The 24,855-nt window shown below is 48.3% G+C and overlaps 7 protein-coding genes across 7 annotated transcripts; 4 read left to right on the top strand and 3 right to left on the bottom strand.

Annotated features, from left to right (window-relative positions):
• Window positions 1-1,630: 1,630 nt before the first annotated feature.
• On the top strand, window positions 1,631-2,943 carry SPPG_05621 (uncharacterized protein; the record flags this gene model as incomplete). The annotated part of the gene is made up of 2 exons (XM_016753832.1): window positions 1,631-1,840; window positions 1,939-2,943. 2 exons carry the CDS (start codon window positions 1,631-1,633, stop codon window positions 2,941-2,943), a joined length of 1,215 nt encoding a protein of 404 aa, XP_016607417.1.
• Window positions 2,944-5,120: 2,177 nt separating this feature from the next.
• On the bottom strand, window positions 5,121-6,088 carry SPPG_05622 (uncharacterized protein). The gene has a single exon (XM_016753833.1). The coding sequence runs from the start codon at window positions 6,014-6,016 to the stop codon at window positions 5,408-5,410; it is 609 nt and encodes a 202-aa protein (XP_016607418.1). The 5' UTR covers window positions 6,017-6,088; the 3' UTR covers window positions 5,121-5,407.
• A 1,145-nt stretch (window positions 6,089-7,233) lies between these two features.
• SPPG_05623 (uncharacterized protein) lies at window positions 7,234-8,582 on the top strand. Its single transcript, XM_016753834.1, has 3 exons — window positions 7,234-7,310; window positions 7,373-7,954; window positions 8,024-8,582. The coding sequence occupies exons 2-3, from the start codon at window positions 7,485-7,487 to the stop codon at window positions 8,277-8,279; spliced, it is 726 nt and encodes a 241-aa protein (XP_016607419.1). The 5' UTR covers window positions 7,234-7,310; window positions 7,373-7,484; the 3' UTR covers window positions 8,280-8,582.
• SPPG_05624 (uncharacterized protein) lies at window positions 8,398-10,646 on the bottom strand. Its single transcript, XM_016753835.1, has 4 exons — window positions 10,464-10,646; window positions 9,917-10,393; window positions 9,666-9,848; window positions 8,398-9,596 (listed from the first exon to the last, which is right to left on the bottom strand). Exons 1-4 carry the CDS (start codon window positions 10,546-10,548, stop codon window positions 8,524-8,526), a joined length of 1,818 nt encoding a protein of 605 aa, XP_016607420.1. The 5' UTR covers window positions 10,549-10,646; the 3' UTR covers window positions 8,398-8,523.
• A 483-nt stretch (window positions 10,647-11,129) lies between these two features.
• Window positions 11,130-12,750, top strand: SPPG_05625 (uncharacterized protein). The gene is made up of 8 exons (XM_016753836.1): window positions 11,130-11,415; window positions 11,479-11,581; window positions 11,635-11,819; window positions 11,876-12,018; window positions 12,081-12,155; window positions 12,218-12,247; window positions 12,306-12,368; window positions 12,427-12,750. The coding sequence occupies exons 1-8, from the start codon at window positions 11,198-11,200 to the stop codon at window positions 12,603-12,605; spliced, it is 996 nt and encodes a 331-aa protein (XP_016607421.1). The 5' UTR covers window positions 11,130-11,197; the 3' UTR covers window positions 12,606-12,750.
• Window positions 12,751-13,162: 412 nt separating this feature from the next.
• Window positions 13,163-15,947, top strand: SPPG_05626 (uncharacterized protein). The gene is made up of 6 exons (XM_016753837.1): window positions 13,163-13,309; window positions 13,424-13,878; window positions 13,938-14,109; window positions 14,175-14,810; window positions 14,880-15,054; window positions 15,120-15,947. Exons 2-6 carry the CDS (start codon window positions 13,715-13,717, stop codon window positions 15,842-15,844), a joined length of 1,872 nt encoding a protein of 623 aa, XP_016607422.1. The 5' UTR covers window positions 13,163-13,309; window positions 13,424-13,714; the 3' UTR covers window positions 15,845-15,947.
• Window positions 15,948-18,101: 2,154 nt separating this feature from the next.
• SPPG_09291 (uncharacterized protein) lies at window positions 18,102-18,470 on the bottom strand (the record flags this gene model as incomplete). The annotated part of the gene is made up of 1 exon (XM_016757450.1): window positions 18,102-18,470. The coding sequence occupies one exon, from the start codon at window positions 18,468-18,470 to the stop codon at window positions 18,102-18,104; it is 369 nt and encodes a 122-aa protein (XP_016607423.1).
• Window positions 18,471-24,855: the final 6,385 nt, after the last annotated feature.

Here is a 24,855-nt window from a genome sequence, read left to right on the forward strand (position 1 = left end):
CCCCCCCCCCATGCCCAAGGATCCCTCAATCCCCCAAAAGTGCGCTACACATCATTCCCTCCCTTAACCCTCAAAAAACGTTACCGCGTGCTCTTTTTTTTTTTTTACCATAGTAAGATGCTGACGAAGGTTGTTTTGGATGATCGTAAATCGACCGGGCCAGTATTCAACATTCCAGACACACATATTCCGTGCATCAAGTATCCTTAATCCGCGACATCCACGTACGCAACTCGTTTGATTCATCTCGACCCTCACGAACCCCTCTTTTAATACATGTCGCGCAACTTGCGTTTACCATAGGAGGCAAGCTGACGAGATCTTTTGGGGGATTATGGGAGACTTTCAAGGTTTTGTTTTTGGTGTCTCTTTTTGTTTTGTTTTCTTTGTTCTATCAACGTTATGTGTCGCGGTCGCGGTCTGGTGAACAGATGGCGTAGATGTGCGTGTAGGGATGAACGAATATTATTGGATATGTTTCTTTTACAGTGTCTTTTTTGTTTGGACGAGATATCATGATGCAATAAACTGGCGTAAAAAAGTGGTCATGGAAAGAAGCGACAGATCTACGTGTGGCTGGGTGATCTACATGTAGGCAAACTGTCAGATCTGAACCTTGCAAAACATTAGATCCCGCCACATTGGGAAGGTGCATAGTGATTCAAGATAATCCAATTAATCGTACTCAATGTGTCGAGTCGCTGGGTAATACCTTTCAATGCAGGAAAATGTACATAGGTCCAATTACCCGTCGACAATGCACTCTGATGCAGATGGGTGCATGATCGCCAATGTGACTTGCCATGCCATGCATGAAATATTAGTTCAGGTAAGGAGGCCACACTGAAGGTCCCTTTAATCATTAAGTCAGGTTCCTCCAATATATGTCAAATGTCACTGACGACTGAGATGGCTGTCAAGTTTTGCGTACATTGCCATGGTAGCATAAACACATATTGTAATAGTTGTTTGCTAGGAGTGGGATTTGGAGATGTGAGCGGGCGTGTGTAATCTAGTTAATTTGAATAACGCTTCGGTTGAGTATGGCAGCTGTCTGGCGTACTGTCACCATTTGGCATTTTTGATGCATGTCCTTTTTCGTTACCAGACTGGTAAGTCTTTTCGTTCCATTTGTTTTTTTAAAATTTGTTTCCATTTACCTGATTATTGCTTTGAGCGGCACTCAACTCCTCGCAACATGCCTCTTTCTTTTGGAGTTATGTTTTCTTTGGTAAGGATGAAGATCGGCCTGACCAGCGCAGCAAGACAAAGGAGTTGAAAGGGTTGTATTTTGTTCTTGGCATGCCAATGCTACATTTTCTCTGTGAATTCCGTCAGCAGTATGCCGAAAGGTACCTACCCAATACTCTAAACGTCAGGCTATCATGATGCTCTCAACTCCCACCCGGCAGACACTTTACCTCAACGCAAGAGAAAGGAGCAAACGATGTGCACGGCAGGGTTAAAATCCCATGTGGACAAACAGCAGACAAAACATCGAATTCCCAACACTGTCAACAAAAAAAAGCAAAATGTCAAGTATCACGATTATAAAAACCCTCGCTCTCATCTCCTCCCTGTCCACACCAACATCCGCAACTTTTCTCTCGATCAAACGCCCAGCCCGAAAATGCGCACCATCATTCTTTTTCTCCTCACTCTCTTTGCGACGGTCTCCAAAGCTCAAAACTGCGGGAACACGCAACATGAATTCGAGCTCTGCGCTAATGCGACTGTTCCATTGGGACATGGCGATCCAGTCGATCAGTGTAGTGGGTTGATTACGGGACAGCCGTATTATTCAAGGTGTTTGTGTGGTGCTTACAAGGTCCTTGTTTCGGTAAGTTTTCTGAACCGAATTTGCTTGTTTGTTACATGTTAAGGAACTTTCAATTGAGCTTTTGTCACTTGGTTAATCTCACTCTTGTTTTCTGATAGTGCTATGCGGCGTTCTGTGCCCATGATGCTGGATACGGTTCGACCATGCAATCTCGCGATGTTCATTGTGCGGCCGCTCAGCTCTTTGAAAGCCCTGCTCCGTCTCCTTCGCCCATTGTTTTGCCGACTCCGACTCCGTCTCCGTCTCCATCTCCGTCTCCTTCCCCGTCTCCTTCCCCGTCGCCTTCCGCTGATCCTTCCCCCTCTCCTTCTCCTGCCGCTGACCCTTCCCCTTCGCCTTCGCCTTCAGCTGCCGCTGATCCTTCCCCCTCTCCTTCTCCTGCCGCTGACCCTTCCGCTTCCCCTTCACCTGCCGCTGACCCTTCCCCTTCCCCTTCACCTGCCGCTGACCCTTCTCCTTCCCCTTCTCCAGCTGCTGTCCCTTCCCCTTCCCCTTCACCTGCCGCTGATCCTGCACTCGCAGCGGATGTCGGGTTTGCAAATCTCATCGCACGAGCCGAGCCTGAAGACGTGGCAGCCGCGCCTGAAGATTTGGTGACAACTACGGAGATTCCGACCAAAACTGTAACGGTCACGGCTACAAAGTCCACTGTAACTGTCACGGTTCCCAAAACCACCAGCACAGTAACGAAATCTACGGTAACTGTCACGGTCCCCAAAACTACCTCCACGCCGACAAAGACTGTAACCGCCACACATGGCGCCGCTGAACCCACCCCAATCGTTGATCCCCTCCCCAATCCCAGCGTCCCCAGCATCCCCGAGATCCCCAGCCCCGGCTCTGAAGAACCGGTCGAAGAACCCAGCCCAAGCTTTGATCCCGTCCCCATTCCCATTATCCCCAGCCCCGGCAGCTTCCCCGGCTCCGGCAACATCCCCGACCTCCCGAACATTCCCGGCGTCCCCCACATTCCCCAACCTCCAGCTCCAAGCAGCCGTGTCCCCGGTTCCAACCTCTCCCTCTCGGCCGGAACGAAGGAAAAGGTTTTGTGGGGTGTCGTCCTAGGCTTGGTAGGCGTTGTAGTGATGGGCGTGGTAGCTTAGGTATATACGATAGTATCTGATTGGAGATGTGAATATGTGGTATATGTGGACATTTAAAAATGTGTACATCTATTGTGTTTTTAGTGTTCGGTTGATCCGAATTGAAAATATAGGTTTTTTTACCCGTTTGAGCCCAATGTCTCTCTCTAGTCTGTATCATTCCATTTTAAATGGTGGGTTGAGGAAATAGGATGAATTGCGCGAAGAGGATTACATTGGCAGAGGACTCCTGTGTGAGCGTAATAGGCCACTCTCTCCAAAATCACATCTTGATACAGTCACCATTAATTGTTATCAGGGAACGTTGTTCAGAGATAATGAATGGCGTGCAGAAATGGCTTGCGATTTCTTTTCCACTTTGATTCGCTTGGGCTTGATCTTTCAATGGGATCGTTCTTGTGGGGGAAACCGAGTTTGGATCTTCCGCACTTTGCAAGATTTCACTTATGATGCCGGATGTTTGGGAGACTACGAAGAACAACCAAAGGAAAAAGCAAGACGTATAGGCAGAGAGGCATGCTAACTTCCCTCAGAAACTGGAACGTTTTCTCCGGTAGATACCGGAACGACTATAAGCATCGAGCGTTTGCCCCTCAACGACTCTTCACTAGGTCCGCAAAGCCTCTATTGGCATTTTTTGTTCTTTTGAAATCCTTTGTGACCCTCGATCATCTTCTTTCCTTTAAAAATCATACTCCCCAATCGTCTGCGTTGGAACAGGATGAAGCGAACAGTCGAATCACCTACGGTGGAGAATAATCGGAACCCGATATTACGGGCCACTCGGCTTTTAATAGGTTATGTAAAGGAGAAGAGATATTGCTGTAGTAAGTACAAAGACGGACTCAGGCGCCAAGCGAATCGGACACACATATTCCAATATTTGTTGGATGGACTGTTTCTGCTTGCCATCGTTCATGATTATGGCGACATCGCTAATGATGCAGTCCGTAAGGAGTCGATCCAATGAAACATCGCCATCAAAAAATTCAAACCTGAGAAAAGACGCATGGGGCAATAACGATGCTGCCGTATTTAGTAGTTGCATGGATGACGTCCCTTGTCCTTATAGGTTATTGATACTGGAGACATATTGAGCTACACTCAGAAGTTTTTTCAAAATTAGTGCACAGGAGAGAGTACGTGGAGTAGTGAGACGTCCATCCTTGGCAGGGCCACAATACCTACAGAGGAATAGCCCAAACATCCGTCCATAGAAGGGTCATCGAGCAATATTCTGGCAGATGTGGTAGGTGTACCCCTCGGGAAGCAGTTAATCGCACCAATTTGGCAGCACTGGTCCGCATATCACGTTTATTTCAGGAAAACGAACTCCTGCTTGCATTTACATTTCCGATGATAGCTTTGCAAAATCTACGATTGGGAGATTACTTACGAATGAAGACGGCACATGCATACTGAATCAGCGTCGGAACGGTCTTGTTTTTGAAATCAGAAGGAGGTCATCGCGGAGCATGTACTGACCACCTCCCAGCAGGGAAAGAAATTGAGGTGGGATGATTGCTCGTAGTGTCAACGTTGATCAAATCCCGTTGTCAACAGCGCCCATATATACCGAGGATGGAAAGCACAGATAATTCCGCAGCCAAAGTGATACCCATTCTTTGGTTATTTAGCCGAAAATGTTTTAATTAATCTGTAGGGATAAGTAAACAAATGGGGGGAGACAAATTAATTAACCCCCAAGAATGCGAGACACATATGCAGGTGCATAGACGTGCCACGATACAGTAGTTGCGATCCAAGGCGAGAAAAGGAGACCACTCCATTAACGAAGAGATCAGTGAGACATTTCAAAAGAGACCGTCTACAGCTTGACGGCTTCGCTCACGCTTCCTACCGAAGGGTTGGACTGTACGCTTGATAGGCTTTGATAATCTGTAAAAACACACACATTGCATCATTACGCTCTAGGTTAAATCTTGAGTAGAGTTTCGCGGGGCTATTCTTCGTGGCTTCGGGAGCCGCCATAAGCTGGTCGTCCGGAATCATCAGCATGCACTGTAACTTTGAAATACATGGCTTGGCGGTTGGTCTATAACTATCTTGGCAATTTCGTTCAATAAGCTCTGGGCAAGGCTTTAGTAGGATAACAACATCGAAGCGACCTGCAGCACTTTGCTAAACTCGCCGAAACCTGCTAAGCGCGGTGCAAGGCTTCCACTGTCTTTAAATAATTTGACGATAGTAGTTACGTACATTTACGGTCATCTAATTCCTTAAGCACTCCATGCATAATTAATTGCCCTGGAGTACCGACTGACATCTAGTCTCTGAACTGCACTCCTATCATTATGCCCTGCAAACAGACCAGAATGACTTTGAGCTTGGCTGCTGATTGCCCATTTCAAGGTACCTGAAAGGCACCTATCATACGCTGACAAGTCTTTAATCTCTGTTCGATAATAGGTGCACATACAGGCTAATTCGACCGAGCCTGGAATCACTGTTTCGCAACCGGTGATAGACCAACCTCATCCTTCTCATCGCTGGCGCACTGATCCGCACGTACACATGATTTGGCCTGTACATATCCCTGGCAACAGTCATCCCACAGCTGCTTGCAAAGCTCCTTGTACTTGAACCAATTAGCCATTGCACCAACAATCGTAAATGAGCCAGACCACAAATTGAGTGTCCGTGATACTTGATCGTCATCGAGTTCCATGTCTTTTTGCAAATACAGCAACGGTATGGCCGCACTTGCACCCAATACAAAAGCTGTCAACCATTTTGAACCCAACCGCTGATCGACATCCAATTTCGCGCTCCGCATAAAGAAACATTTGAGGAGGATGATCCAGCCCAACAGGCCGAAAGCGAATTCAAAGAGAAGGGGAATGCGTTTCGTCCAGTAGGAATCGGGGAAGCACCAGAACACTAGATGGCATAGGCCGCGAAATATCACAGCGTGTGTAAACCAAAGGTCTGCGTAGAGGGGCCAAGTCGATTGTTCCGTTGGATCACTTGCGGCCCGCACTGCGGCGGGGGACGCCGTAGGCTTTGAAGGAGAGAGTGCTTCCGGTGAGGGTTTCTGAGACATCGAGGACATTTTCTATGCGGACTACAAGTGAGCTGTTCATATGAACGCTTGTAATTTAAGGGACGATGCGCTGCTTTCAACAACTTACCGAGGTAAACCTGACAATAGATTTAATTTAAAATGGGAGACTTTTGGCGCCAAGGGATCGCTTTTTTTCTATGAGGCTGTGCATATCCCGTGACTTTGCTTATAAAGAGTTGCTCACGTAAGCCGTGGCTGTAACCCATTATTATATTTTCATTTTAAGAATGTGAAAAGGTTTGGACAGCAGCGTTGGAGGAAAGATGACAATGGGCGAGGACAAGCAGAGAGTTGAATTAGGGGGAATATAGCCAAAAAAATGAGGTTTTCGACAATAAATATTGGGAAAAGATCACAGCCTCCTCTTTTGCGCTGCCCACAGCGATTCTTTGACCTCTGAGCTTCTTTACTTTTTATTGGTTATGGATACTAGTGGCAATTTCACCGTTTTTCTTTCTTATCATCCTCGGCCCCTTTCACCGTCTTCCTCCTCATCACCTCCCACATATCCAAGAATCCCAACCACTCTCCCCGCAACACACCCAGAGCCCACCCAAGAGGAACGAGAGCCGTTGCAGCCAACCCCATGCGAAACAAGAAAATTGCAAACATTGTTTCTATTATGGAGGAAATAATTGGTTTGATGTGAGAAAAAAGAAAAAGGCCAGGAAACTGACAAGAAATGAGGAAGAATGAACGAAAGCACCAGAGATAGAGAGAGCGAGAGAAGCAGTGAGAGAAGAAAAATGGAGTGAGAGAAAAAGAACGAAATATGTGTGTTTTTGTAAGAGTGTGTGCGCCAAAAATAGTGCGTTCATCTTATATCTTACAAAAGAATAGAATAACTTGGCGTGACCTGAAAAACACATGACCGTGATGCATGTCAGCGTTCGGCAACCGAGCTTCCATGGTAATAATGACTCTTAATGTTTAGAGAATGTATAATAGTCCCAATAATCTTATGGTGATCTCCTTCACATCTCATCCGTTTCATGACATTGCACCCTCTACGTCCTTCCATCCTGTGCGTCACTTTTGCATGCCGTGCTGAATATCTTCAAAGCTTCTAAAGGCCTGGTGCGGTGCCGATAATCATTTGAGTGATGGAAATCTAAAGGTTGTTCCCCAACATGTCTTGTCAAATCGTTGTCAGGAATGTCTGATGTGATCGGTATTATTTGCTGTCAAATTAAAAAATTAAGTTCCCGCCTGCTGCAGTTCCCTAGAGACCTGGGTTCGACTCTCGGCCAAAGCACACATCATTCTGCTTTTTGTCAATGGGGTGAATGAGTATTGCCTTTTCTGGACAGCCACAACGTGATTTACATCCAGATCTCTTGGCAGATTTCCTTTTCGCTATCGGTTTGCTCTTCAACCTTTGGTGTGGAAGAGTAGTTGGCTGTATCCCGTCTTTCGCTCATCCACACCCAGGTTGAGATAGACGCTCGAGCCCAACATGGCGGGTGCAAACCAAGCTATCGTTCAGCGCCGCCTAGTCGTACTGGGTATAGGTATCCTCTTTCTTATTCTTGGTCGCAAGATATACACTCGCCCTCGTCTCCTCGCTTTCGCTCTCCTACTCTTCAACATTCGCTCCTTGCCCTTTGCACACCATCTCCGCCTCTCCAAGCATATCGTTCAAGCCGGTCTCCGTCGTCGATGGAGACCTGCAGCCACTATCTGGGCACCGCAATATTTGACTTACCGTGTCTGGCCTGACGATATGGACTGGAACTTGCACATGAATAATAGCACTTATAACAAGCATTTAGATTATGCGCGAACAGATTGGGCCATTGCAATTTTGGGATTGGATTTCAATAGAAAAGTCATGATCATGGTAGGGGGCGTTCAGTCGTTCTTTATGCGGGAATTGGGGCCATTACAGAAGTATGCTATTGAGTCTACATTACTGGGCTATGATGAGTATGTTGTTGTCCCTGCTATACCACTTGATCTGAAAACAAATATTCAGACTGCTTTTGATCTCTTTAGGAAATGGATATACGTTCAACATCGCTTCATTAGCACCACGCCTCACAAGCCATCAACCGTACACTGCATTGCCATATCCAAATTGGTTCTGAAGGAACCCAACGGCAAGACCCTCCCTTTCGGGCAAGCCCTCCACATAATCGGCTGTGCAGAGGCGATGTCGCCCCACAACGAAGAAAGAAGACTGAGGGGGATGGCAATAATGAGAGGCTTTGTTGATGGTGAACAGATGCTGTTGTTAGAAGGACGTTTGTGACCCGATGGTAGTATAGAAGGTCAGTATAGAATGTCTATGAGGGCATTGGCTGGCTATTAGGAGAATAGAGAACGTATTTAGATCCGATAGGTAGAATCTGGACGATATGGCTTCTGGTGGACTCGACATGGAAGATTCATCTTTAACACAAGGCCTCACTAATATCGAGGTAGATATTTGACGACAGATACATGTAACTAATGCCAAAATAACCCCATATCCACTGTAAGTCGCTAATGAACGCTCAAATCTCTATTTTCTCAGATTTCTGAATCAATGACGTGTTCTCTCCATATGGATCTTCTTCTTTCTCCTTGCCCTTACTTTTACGTGCCGTTTTCTCCTCCTTTACCTGCCCCATCTCATGAGACTCCCCGGTAGGGGCACCACCCTGTCTTGCAGCTTCAACCACTGACGCTGCAGACGCCCGTAACTCTGACTGGAGGTCCAACCGCTGCTTCCGTCGGTAAAGGAAGACAACCAAGGCAGTTACACCGACGACCAAGAATAACCCCGCAAGTTGTGTTCCAACCTTTTGAGGAATGATTTTGCCTGGTCGACCAATGACGCCAGGGTCCAGTATAATGCTGTAATCTCTAGGTGGGAGATCCAGCTGTGTCCGGAGTGACTTGTCGAGGTTTTCCAGTCCAGTGATGATATATGTGTTGCCATCCAAAAGATTCAATAGGAATTTTTGGAAAGTAAGAGAGATGTTGGGGTATTTGGCCCCAGTTTGGGGAATCGGACGACGGGCCAAGTTGACTTGCGAATAAATAAGACAAAGAGACACATCGCGAACAGAGCCATACGCTTGGCAAATCTGACGGTCAAGGAGGAATTGAGGGAACGTCCCCACCATCCTTGTACCGACTTTCAAAATCTTTTGCTTCTGGTATTCTGCGCTTGTTAACCATTCGACGGTTCGTAGCGCGGCGGCAGGATTTTTGGAATGGCGATAAACACCCGTAAACCATCCGTCAATGGTCCCAACCCCTAACCCGTTCTCAAGCTGAGAAGGCACAGGTGCCACACCCCATCCGAACCATGCAGATTCCAACGTGTTCATAATTTGAGGTAGCATCGAGGTCGTGGTGCGGAGAAAAATGGCATTCCCGTTGGTAAACCGCGCAATGGCTGCGTCCATATCAGCTGTGCCTACATCAGCTTGGTCAAGGATACCGCTTTGGAGCCAATTGATAACACTTGCGAAAAGGCCAGCAACAGGTGTAGTCGCGATAGTGACATCTCCTGTGTCGTTGACAAGTGCGGCACCGATGCCAGCTAACCATTCTGTAGCCATAGACGCCAGTGGTTCGCCTATGTATGACGGGCATAGCCTTATGAGTACCAAATGAACAGATTATATGTGACAACGTCGAAGCTTACCAAACATGGCTCCAGTCAAACCGCACAGTGCTTGATGTTCCATCACCTTCTCTCCAATGAGGATCTGTGCGGCCATTTCCTCCATTTCTGCGACAGAAGCAGGTGGGGAGTAATAGTTATAGCGAGTAAGCAGGTCCATGTTGTAGAGAAGTATTCCAAAAGAAAGCTCAGCAGGAAGGGCGACTGTGGTCATAACATTTCCAAGAATTCGTTAACAGGTGTTAACGCTTAATACGGAAGTTAACACCTACCCAGACGATCCTTGATGACTCCACCCCTTGCAACCGCCCCAATATGATCCGATCCAAGAGTATCACTCCATGCCCACACATCAATCAAACAATCCGCCAACACTCCCACATAACTTGCTTCAACCCAAATTACATCAAAATCATCCTCCCCACTCGCACAAGCCTGGATAACACGCTGCACATACGCATCATAGTCAACATCCGGACCAAAATCCTTCCAATGAACGGAAACATTATTGGCTTCCCCCCATGCCTGCTGGGCTAGTTTCAAATCTGGTGCATATGAATTATGGGCACGGTCATACGGCATAAGCACTGTCACATTTCCCTGAGCAACCGCGGCATAGTTTGGGTTAGCAGAACTGCTGTCGTTGCGTGGGAGCCCCGATGGATAGTTGGTTCGATTACCGGGATAAGGGCGAAGGGGTCTCGTCGTGGTTGTGAGAGACGAACGGGGACTGATGGGAGCGGGGGTAGCTAGTGACAACGACATTAGCTTCTTTGCTTTCTCAAGATGAGCATGCTATGATGGTAAGACTATTTGTACCTTGACTCGCTCCACCAAAGAGAGCATGAACGCTGAATGCCACCGCGGCAACTGCTTTCGCAGCTGCCCAGATTCTTCCCGGCATTTCTCAAATACGTTTAAACTCTACCCTGGTCAATAAAGGTATACGAAATGGACCCTGTTGTTTTGGAACGTCCTCTTAAGAACTCTGTAGAGAAAAAAGAACCAGATAGGTAAACAGATAATCTCCGATCCAGTACGAAGGATTACGTGATCTCGCGAGAACCACGTGACTCTCTTCACTTTCGACCATTAACGTTATCTGCAGTGCCAAGCATATTCCCATATTATGAATTTCGGCAGAGAAGACGAGGGTCAATAAAAGCTGTTTCTCAGCAGTCGTTTCCTCTCAGCGTGAGTAGGGTGAGAGACCAGGTCATGCCCTTTGCCCTTTCATGCTTTTGCTTCGTGTGCCTCTCGATTCATGTGTCCATCTTAAAATAAAACACATGAGCTCAGCATGTAATTCCCAAAAACTTTTCTTCCATTAATTAATGTCCGGAAAACAGCGCTGGCAGCGTCGACTTCAACGGTGCATATTCCACGGCTCGTACATCCAACATGTTCTCGTCATCGGAGCCAAGCCACAGTGACCGCGTCTGAACTGACCCCATCGTCAATCTATGGCTTTTCGTTACGGCAGCTGAAAACAAGCCCCAAGACGTCTTGAAGATCAGCACTTGCCAATTCCATTACACGCCCAAGCGCTAAAGATGCCCTTTAAGCCTGTACCTACCAGAGTTTCATTGCCTTCTGTCAAGAAACCGCGCTTTTATCTGGGTACCACCGTTAGCACTAGACCCATTGCAGCGACAAGCGCCCAGAAACACAAGGATAAGAACACAGCCATGAGTCAGCAAGATGTAGAAATTCCTAAGCGGGCATTTGAGTTTCTTGGGTTTGGTGAAGAACGAGGCACCAAACCTAGGAGGTGAGGACGAACTGCTATATTACAAAGTGATGATTTACTCTGGACGGGTCGTTGTATTTCCAGTCGAGGCATAACGGAGATTCGAGGACCCTACTATTCTGTAGTAGGCAAACGGTATCTCTCTGACGTACTGGAAACCTCTGGTCAATGGATCGACAGCCTCAAGGTGTACATCACTCCCCTATGATAATCTCCGTTCAACTAATATCAAACATGTAGTTCGCTGGCGGTTCATTTACTCTTCTTCCTGAGCGTGCCCTACGCGAACTTATCGACCTCGCCCATAGCCACAATGTCACGGTGTCGACTGGAGGATTCATCGAACGGGTTTTGGTTCAAGGCACCGGTGTACAGGGTCGCAGAGAAATTGTTGATAAATACTTGGAGAAGTGTAAAGATGTTGGGTAAGCTCCAAGTTAAAGGGCTGGTCCAGGTTATCTGGCTTTTAACTGTTTGCTAGGTTCGATATTGTGGAACTGTCGAGTGGATTTATCACCTTACCTTTGGACGATTGGGCACGGTTAGTCGAACGTTGCCATGCCTTTGGAGTGAAACCTAAACCAGAGGTTGGAATACAATTTGGCGCCGGAGGGACTACGGAAGGTTTGTTCATAGTTCACGCATTCTGGAAAGATTAGTGAGTAACCGTTGGTCTATGTCATTAGCAAGTGTGCTTGAAGCTGAAGGAACAAAGGACGTGGATATCTTGATTTCCCAGGCAAGGCGCTTCTTGGATATGGGTAAGTCTTTCAACATTAGTTCAACAGGAGGACCAGCGTGTGAAATTGGGCCACGATGACAGGATGCGATATGATTATGATCGAAAGCGAAGGTGAGGGTCACAAACCTTTGACTTTATTCAACAAGACATTCATCCTATCAGTACGCAGGTATAACTGAAAGTGTTAAAACCTGGCGAACAGATGTTATATCCAAAATCGTCAGCGAGCTAGGTATCAAATGAAGGTGCATTACTTCATCTATCGTGACTGCTCACCTACAACCAAATAGGCTATCAAAAACTAATGTTCGAAGCCTCTGACCCTGAAGTCTTCACCCATTACATCAAGACCTATGGGCCAGACGTTAATCTCTTTGTAGATCATAGCCAGATATTGCAGCTAGAGGGTGTACGACAGGGTATTTGGGGCGTAAAGGATGTTTGGGGGCGGGTTGCTTCATTCAAATGAGGAGGATGGCGCGGCTGGCATGGGATTATGGTAGAACATCCTAGCAAGCAGAAGAATTTCTGATCTGCAAGAAAAAGCCCCAGATACGGATCCTTTAAAAATATTCTTGATGAGAGAGAGATGCACAATCTTTCTCAACCTCCGCTTCTAGTTGTTTTTTTTTTTTTGTTTTTTTTCGACAGCAACTCAGATCGAAAAATCCCAAGGAAAAGTGGACCGTTCATGGAGGAATAACTTTGTCGAACAAAAAGTGACCACGGATGTCAAGCAACGAGCCTGCCACCGATGCTGGGCATCCAGGCTTTGCTGTCCGACGTTGGAGAATCGTCTGTGCAGGAACACTCTTTTGACCAATGGATCCAACCGCTTGAGGTCCATCCAGGCTCCATTCAATACCCCAATGTCAAATGAGGCTTGCCCCTCAAAGTCCTCAGCAAACTTTGAAATTTTTTGTGTCCTGACTTGAATGTCACGATCATGCATTCCAATGCACATTTTAATGGTGAGTGCGAAAAGTCCCGACAGACTGTAAAGTGAAAGCGCAAAAATGGACCAGGAAAGACCAAAGGGCAAAGGATCAAAAATGAAAAACTAGGAAAAAGGTGAAATTATCTTATGGTTTATCATGGCCAGCGAGCAAGAAAACATCAAGTTTGGGAAGCAAAAAAAAGAGGAAACGGCAGGAATTTTTAAGGCAAAGGAAGGTAGGTTGCGGGCAATCGGACCACTGTTACTCCCGCACAATGAACGGCTGAACCATGGAGGTTGTTTCTTGTCGTGGGGTCGTTGCTGACTTTTTTTGATTACGATTTTCAAAGTTTGCTAGCATTTTGCTTTTATCCCCATGTGGAGTTTGTTCATCGCCTTGTCCTACCCTGTCCGTTTTCCTGGTACACTCATCGAGAAATGGATGGCAGTTTTTTTTGTAAGACGGCAGCCGTCAAGGCAAGAAGGCAAGCATTCCTGCAAGGGTTTGGTCTTGTTTACTGTTCAACTGGCGTATTACTCGATCCAAAAAACAAAAAAAATATGGCTTTTAGTGGGTGTTGACCAGCTGCTTTACAATCACTGATTGTACAGAGTGGACAATAGAGCGAGCTGAAGCGTCAATGATGGCCCTTCGACGTTTGCTTTCACATAATGGTACCCATGTCGGTATCCACAGGCGGCTCGAGATTGGCCCTCCACCGGATTACAGCGTGGTCGACTTTGGATTGATCGAGCGCATATACGGAACCTTTCTTGCTGTCTTGGCTGTGTGGTGGCTGGCCAGGTGCGTGGTTCTGAGCCGCTGCGGTGATTGCTTCTTTAAGCTCATTTCTCGTTTTGTAGTTTGGGACTGTACATTCGTCGAAGACATACACCATGCATTGCAGAGGGAGGAGTGTATTTGACTGTCGTAGGAGCGATCAGTGGCTTTTTGGTTTGCGCTGATATGGGACTCCATGTGGTTTTAAAGAGATGGCCATGCAGTGCGACGATGTGGACAATCAATCTCGGTGTGGTAGGTTTTCAACGTTCTTGTATAGGATGTTGAAGTGCTGTTAATAATATTGGTATCTACTTTAGTCCACTACTATCTTGACTATCTTCTTTCGGGGTGTCCTTGTATTTCGAAAATATAACCTCTGCCATTGGAAAGCATCCTTTTTTACGACCCTGTTCACCGACCCAATACCACGAGATCGGCCTCCAGTATCCTCAGCATCCTCCATCTCCGCCACTTCAGTAGCAACCTCGACAGAGGGCCTCGTTAGACCTAGAACCAGCCTAGGTCAACAGGACCAACAGCCAGCAGCAGTTACCTCCATGCGCCGTCGCCAGACCGAAGCCTCAGAACCCCATCTCACCAGCCACCTCGCGGTTTGGGTGACCCTCTTTGCAATATGGACGATCATCGCGCAAGTCCTGACAAGGCAAAACAGGCTGTGGCCTGCTGTCGATTACAGCGACACAAGTAACATGCGCTGCGCACTGGGATGGGAATATGCTCCCGTGACAGCCTTGTTGGCGCTGTACCTTTTCGTCGGATGTCCCCTCGCATCTATGAAACTGAGAGATGTGAATGATGCGTATGGCATTCGGACGGCGGTATGGACGGGAATTGCGGCGGGAATTCCTGGTTTTCTATTTTACATTTTATGGGTCTTTTATGTTGAGCGGAAGTGGCCTGCAGTACTGGTTGTGTTCCCAGATCAACTCTGGGTAAGTTTTTACATGCAAAGCTTCAACGTCATCAACGTTACAGCATCTCACTGTTTCTCCGTTTCCCAGACGATACTGGCTCAGGTAGCCAATCATGCAACAGCAGTCTTCGTTCCAGCTGTCAGATCTTTTACCGAGGAGAACCGGCGACGGAGCGTAACGCTCTGTCTCAACATGGAAAGCTTTCAGAAAGTTTTGAACAACCCAGTCTTGTTTGCAGAGTTCAAACAAGTTGCGATCGCTGGTGAGTATGCCCCTCAAATATGCCTACGTCCCAGGCATTGCGTGTCTTACGGTTTCTATCTGCAGATTTTAACGTCGACAATGCACTCTTCTACGAGGAATATACATCCCTTCAAGATGCCGTTCTGGCCGCCTACACAAATTCTCCCAACACTACCGCACCAGCAACAGCAACGCCATCTCCACGATCATGCTCAATATCCGAGACCCCGAACGGCATAGAATTAGAACCCATATCATACAACAAGCCCTCCGACATTGCACCATGGGTGGAGGAATCTCGGGATCCAAATTTCACATTACCTAGCCGCCCCAGCACAGTAGCCATTTTCGGACCCAGACGACGAAGTGTGGCTGATGCATGGTCAAAACGGAAAGAGCCGGTTATTGGATCATCTTCCAATTCTCCTTCCACAACCATCCAGGAACCTCCATCAACAATATGCAACCATACATCTCAGGTCCCACGGGACTGGATCGTCCCACCACATCTCCTCGCTCGATTCCAGTCCTTCCATGATACTTTTACGAGTCGGAACGCGCCGCTAGAAGTTAACCTCCCGTCGTCAGTCGCAGACGTAATCCGCCAGGCGTTCATGAAGAGAGGATCCATTCATGTAGGAATCTTTGATGAAGCAGCAAAAGAAGTTGTTTGGAGCATGTTTGGAAATACTTTTCCGGCTTACTTGAAAGCCAGGGAAGAGGGGCCAAAGTGCACGGACCCAGATCGGTGGTGGAAAAGGTTTTGGGGTTGGAGACCAGGGAGAAGAAGAGCCGGTGTTGATGTGTGACGGGACGAGGTACCCGGGAAGGAGGAAGGGTCTTTGTAAGAGTAGTGCGACTTGCTTTAATTTATTTATACGATTAGTTACAATAGAATAACTTAAGTTCCTCACCAATTAGTGTATTAGCAAAAACAAATGTCAGTGCCTCCACACCAGGGAATAAACCGGCGACAACCGGTTCGGAAAAGCTAATCTAACCAATCTATGCTACGCTACGGCTGGAACACTCCTCCTGCTGAACACCTCTGGTCTACAGTGCCCATCCAACATTGATTGCACGATCGTTAGCATATTGCAGGTTGACAGCATATCTCGATTCCAGTAGCGCATCATCCAGGCTTGCTGCAAACAGTTAGGGTTGGCACAACCCAGCAATCCATGGACTTTTTCAATCTTGCCTTTGTGACGGCGCCAAGGTCTTGAATGAGGTCATTGTTTGAAGCCTTTTTCAATGCCAGAGGAACAGTGAGGGCAGACAGATGAGGTCTTGTACTCATCAAGGAGGAAGCAGTTGATTCTGTTCCACTTAAAGAGGGTGTGCCAACCTTTCATCTTTGATGAGGTATGAAATCTTGCAGTTCGACCGGCATCACTCCAATCACCCATCACAATGGTAAAGTTCCCAAACTTGTCACACAAGTTGGATATGAGGTTCGATTCACTCTTCTGATGGTTTATAAATGCATGCCACTTCCACCACATGTGGGCAGGATGCGAATAGAATTCCTTGCGACAATCCCAATCAGCGTGGCAAACAAGAAGGTAGCGAGTGAAGTCCATGAGGTTCATTGTTTTGTGGGATGGTATTCGTGATTCTATGAGATCAACTCCAGCTTCTTCCTTCATTGCTTCTAGTCTCTTTGCAAATCGACAGCTTCCAGTCTCCATGGCTCACTGGTTGGTGGTGTAGCGAAATGTCATACCATTGCTGTCTTGGCAGTAGAGAATGTCATGCTTGTTTGGGTCAATAATGATGACATTCTCTGCTGCTTGACAAGCAGGTAAGTTGTTCTCCACATAAAGCACTTTGGCCTCTGCCACCACCATGTTTGCTGACTTTCTTGCTCCATGCTTTCCATACTTGTCTGCTTCTGGGTGCTTTAGGTATACAGATACCGAGGTTCCATCTGTCATGATCGAGCCTTCAAACTGCATACTGCAGCGAGACCGAAAAGCTTTGGTACATAGATTGCAGATGTGCAACCATAAATCAACCTTCTCTATGGCTTCTGCTTCTCGTCGTGTGATGCAAAGAACATGAGAGTAGAGGATGATGGTGTCGATCCGCACATGGCTTTGGATGAGGGAGCAGTGAAGTGGGATGGCACTGAACTGTCGAAATCCATGCTTTTCATATAGGCTTGACACCCAACAGTATGCAGGAAAGAACATGAGAGGGTCTACAGCAATGGAATAGTGGCTGGTCATCAGAAAGGGGAATGTTAAGGGACCAAATCTCTTCTAGAAGTTCACTCTCTTCAGCAGTCAAGTCATCCAGCGATTCTGGCATGGTTTCGAAAAGGAAAACTGACTTTAAATAGCGTAGCTGAGTAAAGAAAGCTTTCTGTGCATCGCTTTTCAGTGGCAGCTGCCCTTTCCATCCCTTTGTAATGGATTTTTTATAGGTAGACTATGGTAAAGACAACTTGGGTCTCCTAGCAGGTTGTGTGGGTGTCCGTACTAGGAATCATAGTCTCCGAATCCTTTCTTTGGGCGTTGGTAGCGACTTAAGGGTGAGAGGCAAGGAGAGTCAGTTAGTTGTGAACCGAGCAGGATTTAGAGGCTTCTGTGTGGGTGATCAGGCTGTTGAAGCACTCTGTTAGGTTCCTGTTAACCTAAGATTGGAGTTGAGAAGCTAGTTGTGGGGATTTAGTGTTGCTACGGCTTCTGCCCACGACTTATTTTATTGAATACATCCTTTTTATACAAGATTCTTGGATAAACTGTTAAACTAAACTAAACTAATGGGTGCCGCTGCATCGCAACTGATTTATTGGTGGCAGTACCGATCTCTTCCTTTTCCACACTGGCTCGGGCCTCCACAGGTTGTACGAGGCATGCTGAAATCTAATGTGCCAATTGCCATTCTCCGAACCAGTTTTTTCAGTTGCGGTAACCCAATCGGTGGAGTTGGTCACGCGATTCGTGCTTCCCGCGTCCGATTTGGGCTTACTCATGATCTCTCGAAGACATCCTCATCATTACATCCCCCCTTTGAAGAGCCAACGCACCGGCGCTCCGAGCGGGGGTGTTGGGATGTCAATTACCAGGTCGGTACCGGATCTGTGGGGTCCGCTTCATCTGCATCTTGGTTCACGACCCAGATGATACTGGCACGGCCACTGATGTTGCAACAAAACCAGATTTGATCTGTTGCGGTATGAACGATGGTACCTGGGGTCACGTCAGGGCCAGTTCTGGTTACATAGAGGGCCGTAAAGGTCTCCGCGGCCCTTTTCAGGTTTGTCACGCGGAAATGGTACTCTGCATGCTCGTGATGTCGGGGTCTGGTGAGCCTTGCAGAGGCTTCCGCTGCGTTTGCTGTCCTTAGGAGCACCATCCTAGCTGCTTCAATGATGGCAGACGCAAACTCGTGGGCATCATCGTTCAGCCAATCGGTGAACGGAGCCATTTTTCGGCTTCCTGCCTCGTGTTGGGGAACCCCGCGGTCAAGCCAAGCGGCGCACGGAGCTGGGCGCCCTCTTTTTCCGGGTTTTTCACGTCAGCAACTATTCCAACCACTGCTTCACCACCATCGGTGGCCTTGCTGTAGGGGTCCGCAATGTGGTTTGTGAGGGGCTGGCCCACCGCGTAAGGTTTCGGAGCGTCAACTCCCAGCCAAAACTCATGCCCTGGAGTCTGCAGCGGCGCGTTGGGGTTGGTCCGAAGCTGATGAACCCAGGGTGAACCCAGGTAGCGATCGCAACCCCAAGGCGATCCAGCACGCCCTCGGCCTCGAAGTCACCTGAGTCTTCCTCCCAAGGGTAGCCAGACATGTACATGGAGGGTATGCTCACTCCTGCTTGTCCTCTGAGATCAGTGTTCATTGTGTTAGAAATGAAAGTTTTAGTTTCAGTGTCAATAGAAGGGGTTTGCGAAGCAGAGTGAGTGTGTAAGGGAAGTAGGTCATGGGCGGTTGAAGAGGAACAAAGAGGGGGAGCATGCAGGGGCGTCCTTTTAAGGTCGTCACCGGCTGATTTTGACAGCTCAGATGCACATAAGCGTGATCGGGAGGCTTGGTGTGGCATTCTCGACTGGTGAGGTAAGCCACACAAAACTGGTTTTCTTTCTGGTGAGAGGGCGTGATTATCACGTGAGCTATTGTCCGGATAAACCGCGAAGCATTGGTGGTCGGAAGCATAAGCCGTATCTTCCGGGGTGTCGCCTGCAAGGCTGACTACCAAAGAGTCCTCTACTAGCGCGCTAGTGGGAGCTCTGGATCTCCAGTACTCTTCTAAGGCTTCAGAAGCCTCTGTTAGGGCTTCCTCTGGTTCCCAGGTATCCTCATGGGGTGGGTATCCAGACCAACATATTTGAAATTGACGTTTTCCATGCCTGGTTCAATGGTCTACTATCACTTCCACTTCAAACTCGCCCTCTGAAGCGTCGGAATCCTCCGCTTGTGCTTCTGCAACCTTTTCCTCAGTTTTGGCGTTGACAGGCTTCTGGTACAGATGTAATTTTGATATGTGAAACCATGGATGAAGTCGTCTCATCTTGTCTGGCAGTTTTAACTCATAGTTGTCATGGAGAGGGTTACAGTCGGTCACCGTGACTGGTCCCAGCCATTTTGGGGCAATCTTGGACTCATACCCTGCTAGGTTTTTTGTGCTCAGAAGCACCTTATCTCCTCTCCGGAACTCCAAATGTTGTCGTGATAAATCATAATATCTTTTCTGCAAATCCTGGGCTTCGATCATCAGATCTCGGATAAGGATGTTTAGGTTGCCGAGGTGTTTACAGAGCTCTTCTGCATCTGCATTTCTGGTTTCTGATGGCCTTTCGACGATATCCACCAGTGGATTGTGGGGCTCATAGCCTAGGTCCATTCTGAATCATGTCATTTTTGTCACCTTGTGTACTGTATCGTTGATAATGAATTCTGCAACCGGAAGAAAGGTGTCCCAGTCATCTAATCATGTGTTGACCATTGTGGTAAGGACCTGCAAGACCATTGCTTTGTCTCTCTCTGATTGTCCATCACCTTGAGGGTGGTAGGCTGTGGTGAGCTCTTGATTAATCTTTAGGTTTTTGCAGACCTCCTGCCAAAATCAACTCGTAAACTTGGGGTCATGGTCCAAGATAATAGTCTCCGGAATGCTGTGCAATGGGATGTAGCATTCTATAAAGAGTTCCGCGACCTGAATAGCTGTCGCAGTGCTCTTGAGGGGCCATACGTGGATCCTCTTTGAGCATTTACATGCTATTAGCCAAAAGGCATCGTACCCTCTGGAAGTAAGTGGGAGCTTGGTTACGAAGTCAGTCGTGATGACTGTCCAGCGTCCCGGAGCTGGTGGTATGGGTTTCAGCAACCCCGGAATCAGTTGCGGTACCCTTTTTGAGCGTTGACAGATTTCACATCCTGTGCAGTGTTTTCTGAAATCTTGTGCCATCTTTGGCCACCAGACTTGCGCTGCAGCTCTGGCATAGGTTCTTTCGAATCCGAAGTGTCCTCCCCCCTCGTGAAAAAGCTTGCACACCTTGGGGGTGCAAGCAGGGGGCACGTAGAGGTGCCAAAGGTCTTCGGAGACTGAAAAATGGTGCCACAGCAGGTTATCTGCACGTTGCCAGTCCTGAAGAAAGCGCGCGTTGGCTGTAGTGTAGGTGTCAGGGCTGGTCTCCCATAGGAGCGTGCGGGCCTGTTGGGCTATGGGGTGGAGCTGGCTGGTGAGGCCAGTGCGGATGGCAGCAATGAGTGCAGGCTGTAATGCCAGACGAAAGACGGCATCTGCCAGTGTTGAGGAAGGTGCAAGAGCCACTGGTGTGGTGCGCAGCCGTTGTCTTCCGCATTCCGCCACCCATATTTGGGTCGCGGTGGAGCAGAGGAGGGTTTCCGCTCCTAGTAGCCGTGAAAGTGTATCAGTGACAATGTGAAAACATCCTGGTTTGTGAACGATTGTCATCCATTCAGACCAGTAACTAAGATTGAGGGCCCAGCAGAGAAGCTTATGGTTCTCACCTTTGTATTTAGCGAGCCACAAAAGAGCTCGGTGATTGGTAATGACCATGAAAGGCAGGCCTTCGAGGTATGGGCGGAGTTTTCCGACGCCCCAAATGAGGCATCCGGCCTCGAGTTCGATGGGGGGGGCCTTTTTTTCTGAGGTGGTGGTGCCTCAGGAATGGTAGCACAGCAGGCATTTAGAAGCATCCGGCTGTAACTGTTCGAGCATGACATTAAACGCTGTGTAGGAAGCGTCACTGTGAAGGGTGTAGGGGAACCCTTTTCTGGGTGCGGCAAGCACTGGAGCTGTTGTCAGAGCCTGCTTGGCGGCTGCGAAGGCAGAGTTTCGGGAATCGGTCCATGAAACTTCACACGCAATAAATCTGCGCAGACCTTGGTCGGGGCGCTTGCGAGCAAGGCGTCCGACACAAAAGGGGTCAATGGGCAAGTCCACCAGCGATGATTGGCATAGATTGACTGCCGGTTGGTCTGAGGAGCTAGATTTTGGATGTTGCGAAACCTCAAATCGGGCTCCGGTGGCTGTGATTGTAGGGGCCACCACCGTGTCGAGCATGGATGGTGAATTGAGCTTTTCAGTGCCTTTCTTTGGGTCAGCGCGACCCTTTTTAAGGTCTTGGTATTCGCGAACGCCCTCTTGGATAGCATCTTGCAGGGGTCGGACGAGTTCCACGTAGCGAGGGATGAATTGGGCATAGAACCCTAGGAGACCCACAAAGGACCATAGGTCACCTATGAATTTGGGTCATGGCCAATTGACTATGGTTGCAACCTTGTCTGGATCGGTAGCGAGACCCTGGGAGGAGGCAACGAAACTGAGAGCCGTGAGCTGGTGAAAGAGCCATTGACACTTGTCGAGTCTTAGGGTGAGTTTGGCTCTGGAACAGCGGTCGAGCCAGTCCGCGATGGCGTCTAGGGCTTCCGCGGCTGTCTCCGCTCGTGTATGGATATCGTCAACGAAGTTGTTGATATTTTGCCATTTGGAGGGACCCAAGGTGTCGTCCATTACCCGACAGAAGTGCGAAGGGGCAGTCTTGGGTCTGAAGGGCATAAAGAGTGGTTCATAGATGCCGTCATGGAGTCTGATCGTGAGCCATTTGCGTACCAATGCATCAGTGATGGCGATTTGGTAGAATCCTTTGTTTGTGTCACCTCCCAATATGTATCGGAATGGGACTGCGATGATCCAGTTCAGGATGTCGAGCATGATGGGAAAGGGATATGGGTCCCAGGCCATGCAGTCATTGGCTCGGCGATAGTCGAAGGCTACCTGCGGGGGTTTGTCTGCATAGCGAATGATAACAGGATTGCTGGTGAAGGTTACTTCGGTGGTTCGTTTCCACCTCTGAAGCCCCATCATGGTGTCTCACTCCGTCTCGAGGGCTGTCCGCTCCAATGGAGAGTACAACCATGGCCTCGAAAGGGGTGGCAGAGCTGAGATAAATTGAGGTGCATAAGGAATCTTGGTGTAGTTCCCTATGAGATGACCCTCATAGCTGAAGGCTTGATGGAAGTGTCGTAGAATGTTGATTAGGGCCCAGACCACGGGTTTGGGTTGCTTGAGATCGACGTGGAAATGTTCCGCGTCTTTTAATTGGGCTTCAAAGGCCCCTGGAGCCTTCTCCGTAGAGTCGAGGTTCCATTTGTTCCAAAGTGTCTGCCATTCTTCTTTGGAAATGTTCTCTTTGGGGTCCGCAACCGAATTATGGGTTGCAGTGGACAGTTTGAGGCCTAACGGGGCCATTGAGCTAGCTGCGGTGGCCTCAAGAGGGTTTTCGATGAGAAAAGTTTGGGCTGCCACATGCATCTGTCCCGTGATTAACATGGTTAATTTAGACTTCTGAGCTTTGGCTTTGGTCAGCCGTGGCATTGACACATCCTTCATGAATTCGCCCTGCTTGGTCTTGTATGGCGTGCCGCGCATGTGATTGGTGTCCAGCTCATCCGTTATGGAGCAAGGGATAAGGATGTCCAGATTCTTGAGCGTCACCGCAAAACTGGGTAACGGGGGTTCCTGAACCAAGGTTTGGAGTTTCAAATGTCCCAGAATGTCATTGGCTAGGATGATGAGAGGTTTCCCGTATGCAATGACTCGGAAATAGGTGTGGAAAGTCAGGTATTCTCCTCCGTGGCCTTTGAGGGAAGTTTCGAGGCATACTGTCTTGGTAGATGAGATACGTCCACCAATGCCATTGAAAGCCATCGTTTCCGCATCCTGCAAATCGGTTTCGGAGAACAGAAGGCCCTGGTATGTGTCGGAAACCAGAGACTTGCAGGCTCCTGTGTCTAGTACCACAGGTGCCCAGAGCTGAGTGATGACGGCTAGCATCCAGCAAGGCTGCGTTTGGGTCTTGGTCTGGCTTTTGAGTACATCGCCTAAATCTACCGAGTAGAAGGCGTTGATGGAAGGCACCGCGACCTCGAAATGGGGCGCGATGTCGTTACTTGTTGCTTCCGTAGCCTTGATCGCACTCTCAAAGTGCTCTCTAGATTTGTCATTTTGTGGTTTTGTTGTTTTATTCTGGCGAGCAACTTGTTCGATAGCCAGCATGACTATACACGTCCGTTCGCTCTCTTTGTGTCTTTGGAGACGTGGATGGTCTTTAACGTGCAGAAATTTGGGGTTTCCGCGACAATAATAATAGTCTGAGCAAACGATATTGCCTGTCAGGAGAAATGCCACCAGTTGCAGGTTGGCGTAAGAATCAAAGATAACAGGATCTTCAGAGCTCCACATCAAGAATTTCTCGCGCTCATCGAGCCTTATCCAGGCAAGGAGGATCAAACGAGGGGTACCATCTTCTCGGACTTTTCGCAGGATTCGATCCTTGTCAGCTTCAGCTGAGGCAGCAATGTAGAGGTGGTGGGAACTCCACGTGACTGTGTAGGGGTCGTTCCCGAGGTGCCCAGCGCCTCGCTTTGGTTCTTTGGCGAAGAAGCTGAGCATGCGGGGGTTGTCGCCCATCATCAGAGCCACTTGTGGGGTGCCCCAGATGATGGCTATGTTGTCCCAGACTCGGTCCCAGCCCTGCGTGGGCATGTGGGGGTCCTCTTCCTTGGTCACTGTGACCTTGGAAAGAGGTGCGGTCATCAAAATTGTTGATTCCGAGTGCTCGGGTGAATGAAATAATCCGATGGTGTGGAATCCTTGATTAGCGGCAGCTGTCCTTTCCAGTTCTGAAGCCGAAAAAAGAGTCTCGGTGGTAGCAGACGTTGAGTCCAGCTCCACTATGTATGACTTCTTGGACTCCTGTTTGGGTTTCCAACCTGCGGGCATGGGTGCTCCGTATGGTCCCTTCTTTCCATCTTCAGGATCTTTTCGGTTCGGGTTCTGCCAGCAGAAAACATTCCAATGCTTTTTCTGACAGAATTTGCAGGGTGCCGGTGGTTCCTTGTTGGGGTCCGGAACCATCTTCTGAGGGCCGTTGCGACCCTTTTCGGGGTTTCCGGTTTTATGTTGAGCCGTCTGCTTAGAGCCTTTGTTGGTTCCGGTCTTTTGTGACTTCTTCTGAGCTTCTGCAGCACCGCTGTAGCAAGGGTCTCGCTTTCTGGTGTCATCAGAGCCAAAATAAAGGCGCAGGAAGTCTTTTAATTTGGTCAGGTTCGTGACGTTACAGGATTTGACCATGATTTGGATGTCGCTGGGCAATTGTTCGACTATTAGGTCGAAATGCTGGTCAGCGGGACATTCTATGTTTGCCCGGTCGCCATAAGCGAGGCGCCGGAGATGAGTTTTGTGGTCGATGAACGCGAGAAAGCTGCGAAATTCTTTGGGGTTCTCATGGCAGCACACATATTCAGTTTTGCGCTTGGACTTGGTTAGGGGATCTCGGAACTC

The sequence above is a fragment of the Spizellomyces punctatus genome (assembly GCF_000182565.1).
Source record: "Spizellomyces punctatus DAOM BR117 chromosome Unknown supercont1.9, whole genome shotgun sequence".
NCBI lineage: Eukaryota > Fungi > Chytridiomycota > Chytridiomycetes > Spizellomycetales > Spizellomycetaceae > Spizellomyces > Spizellomyces punctatus.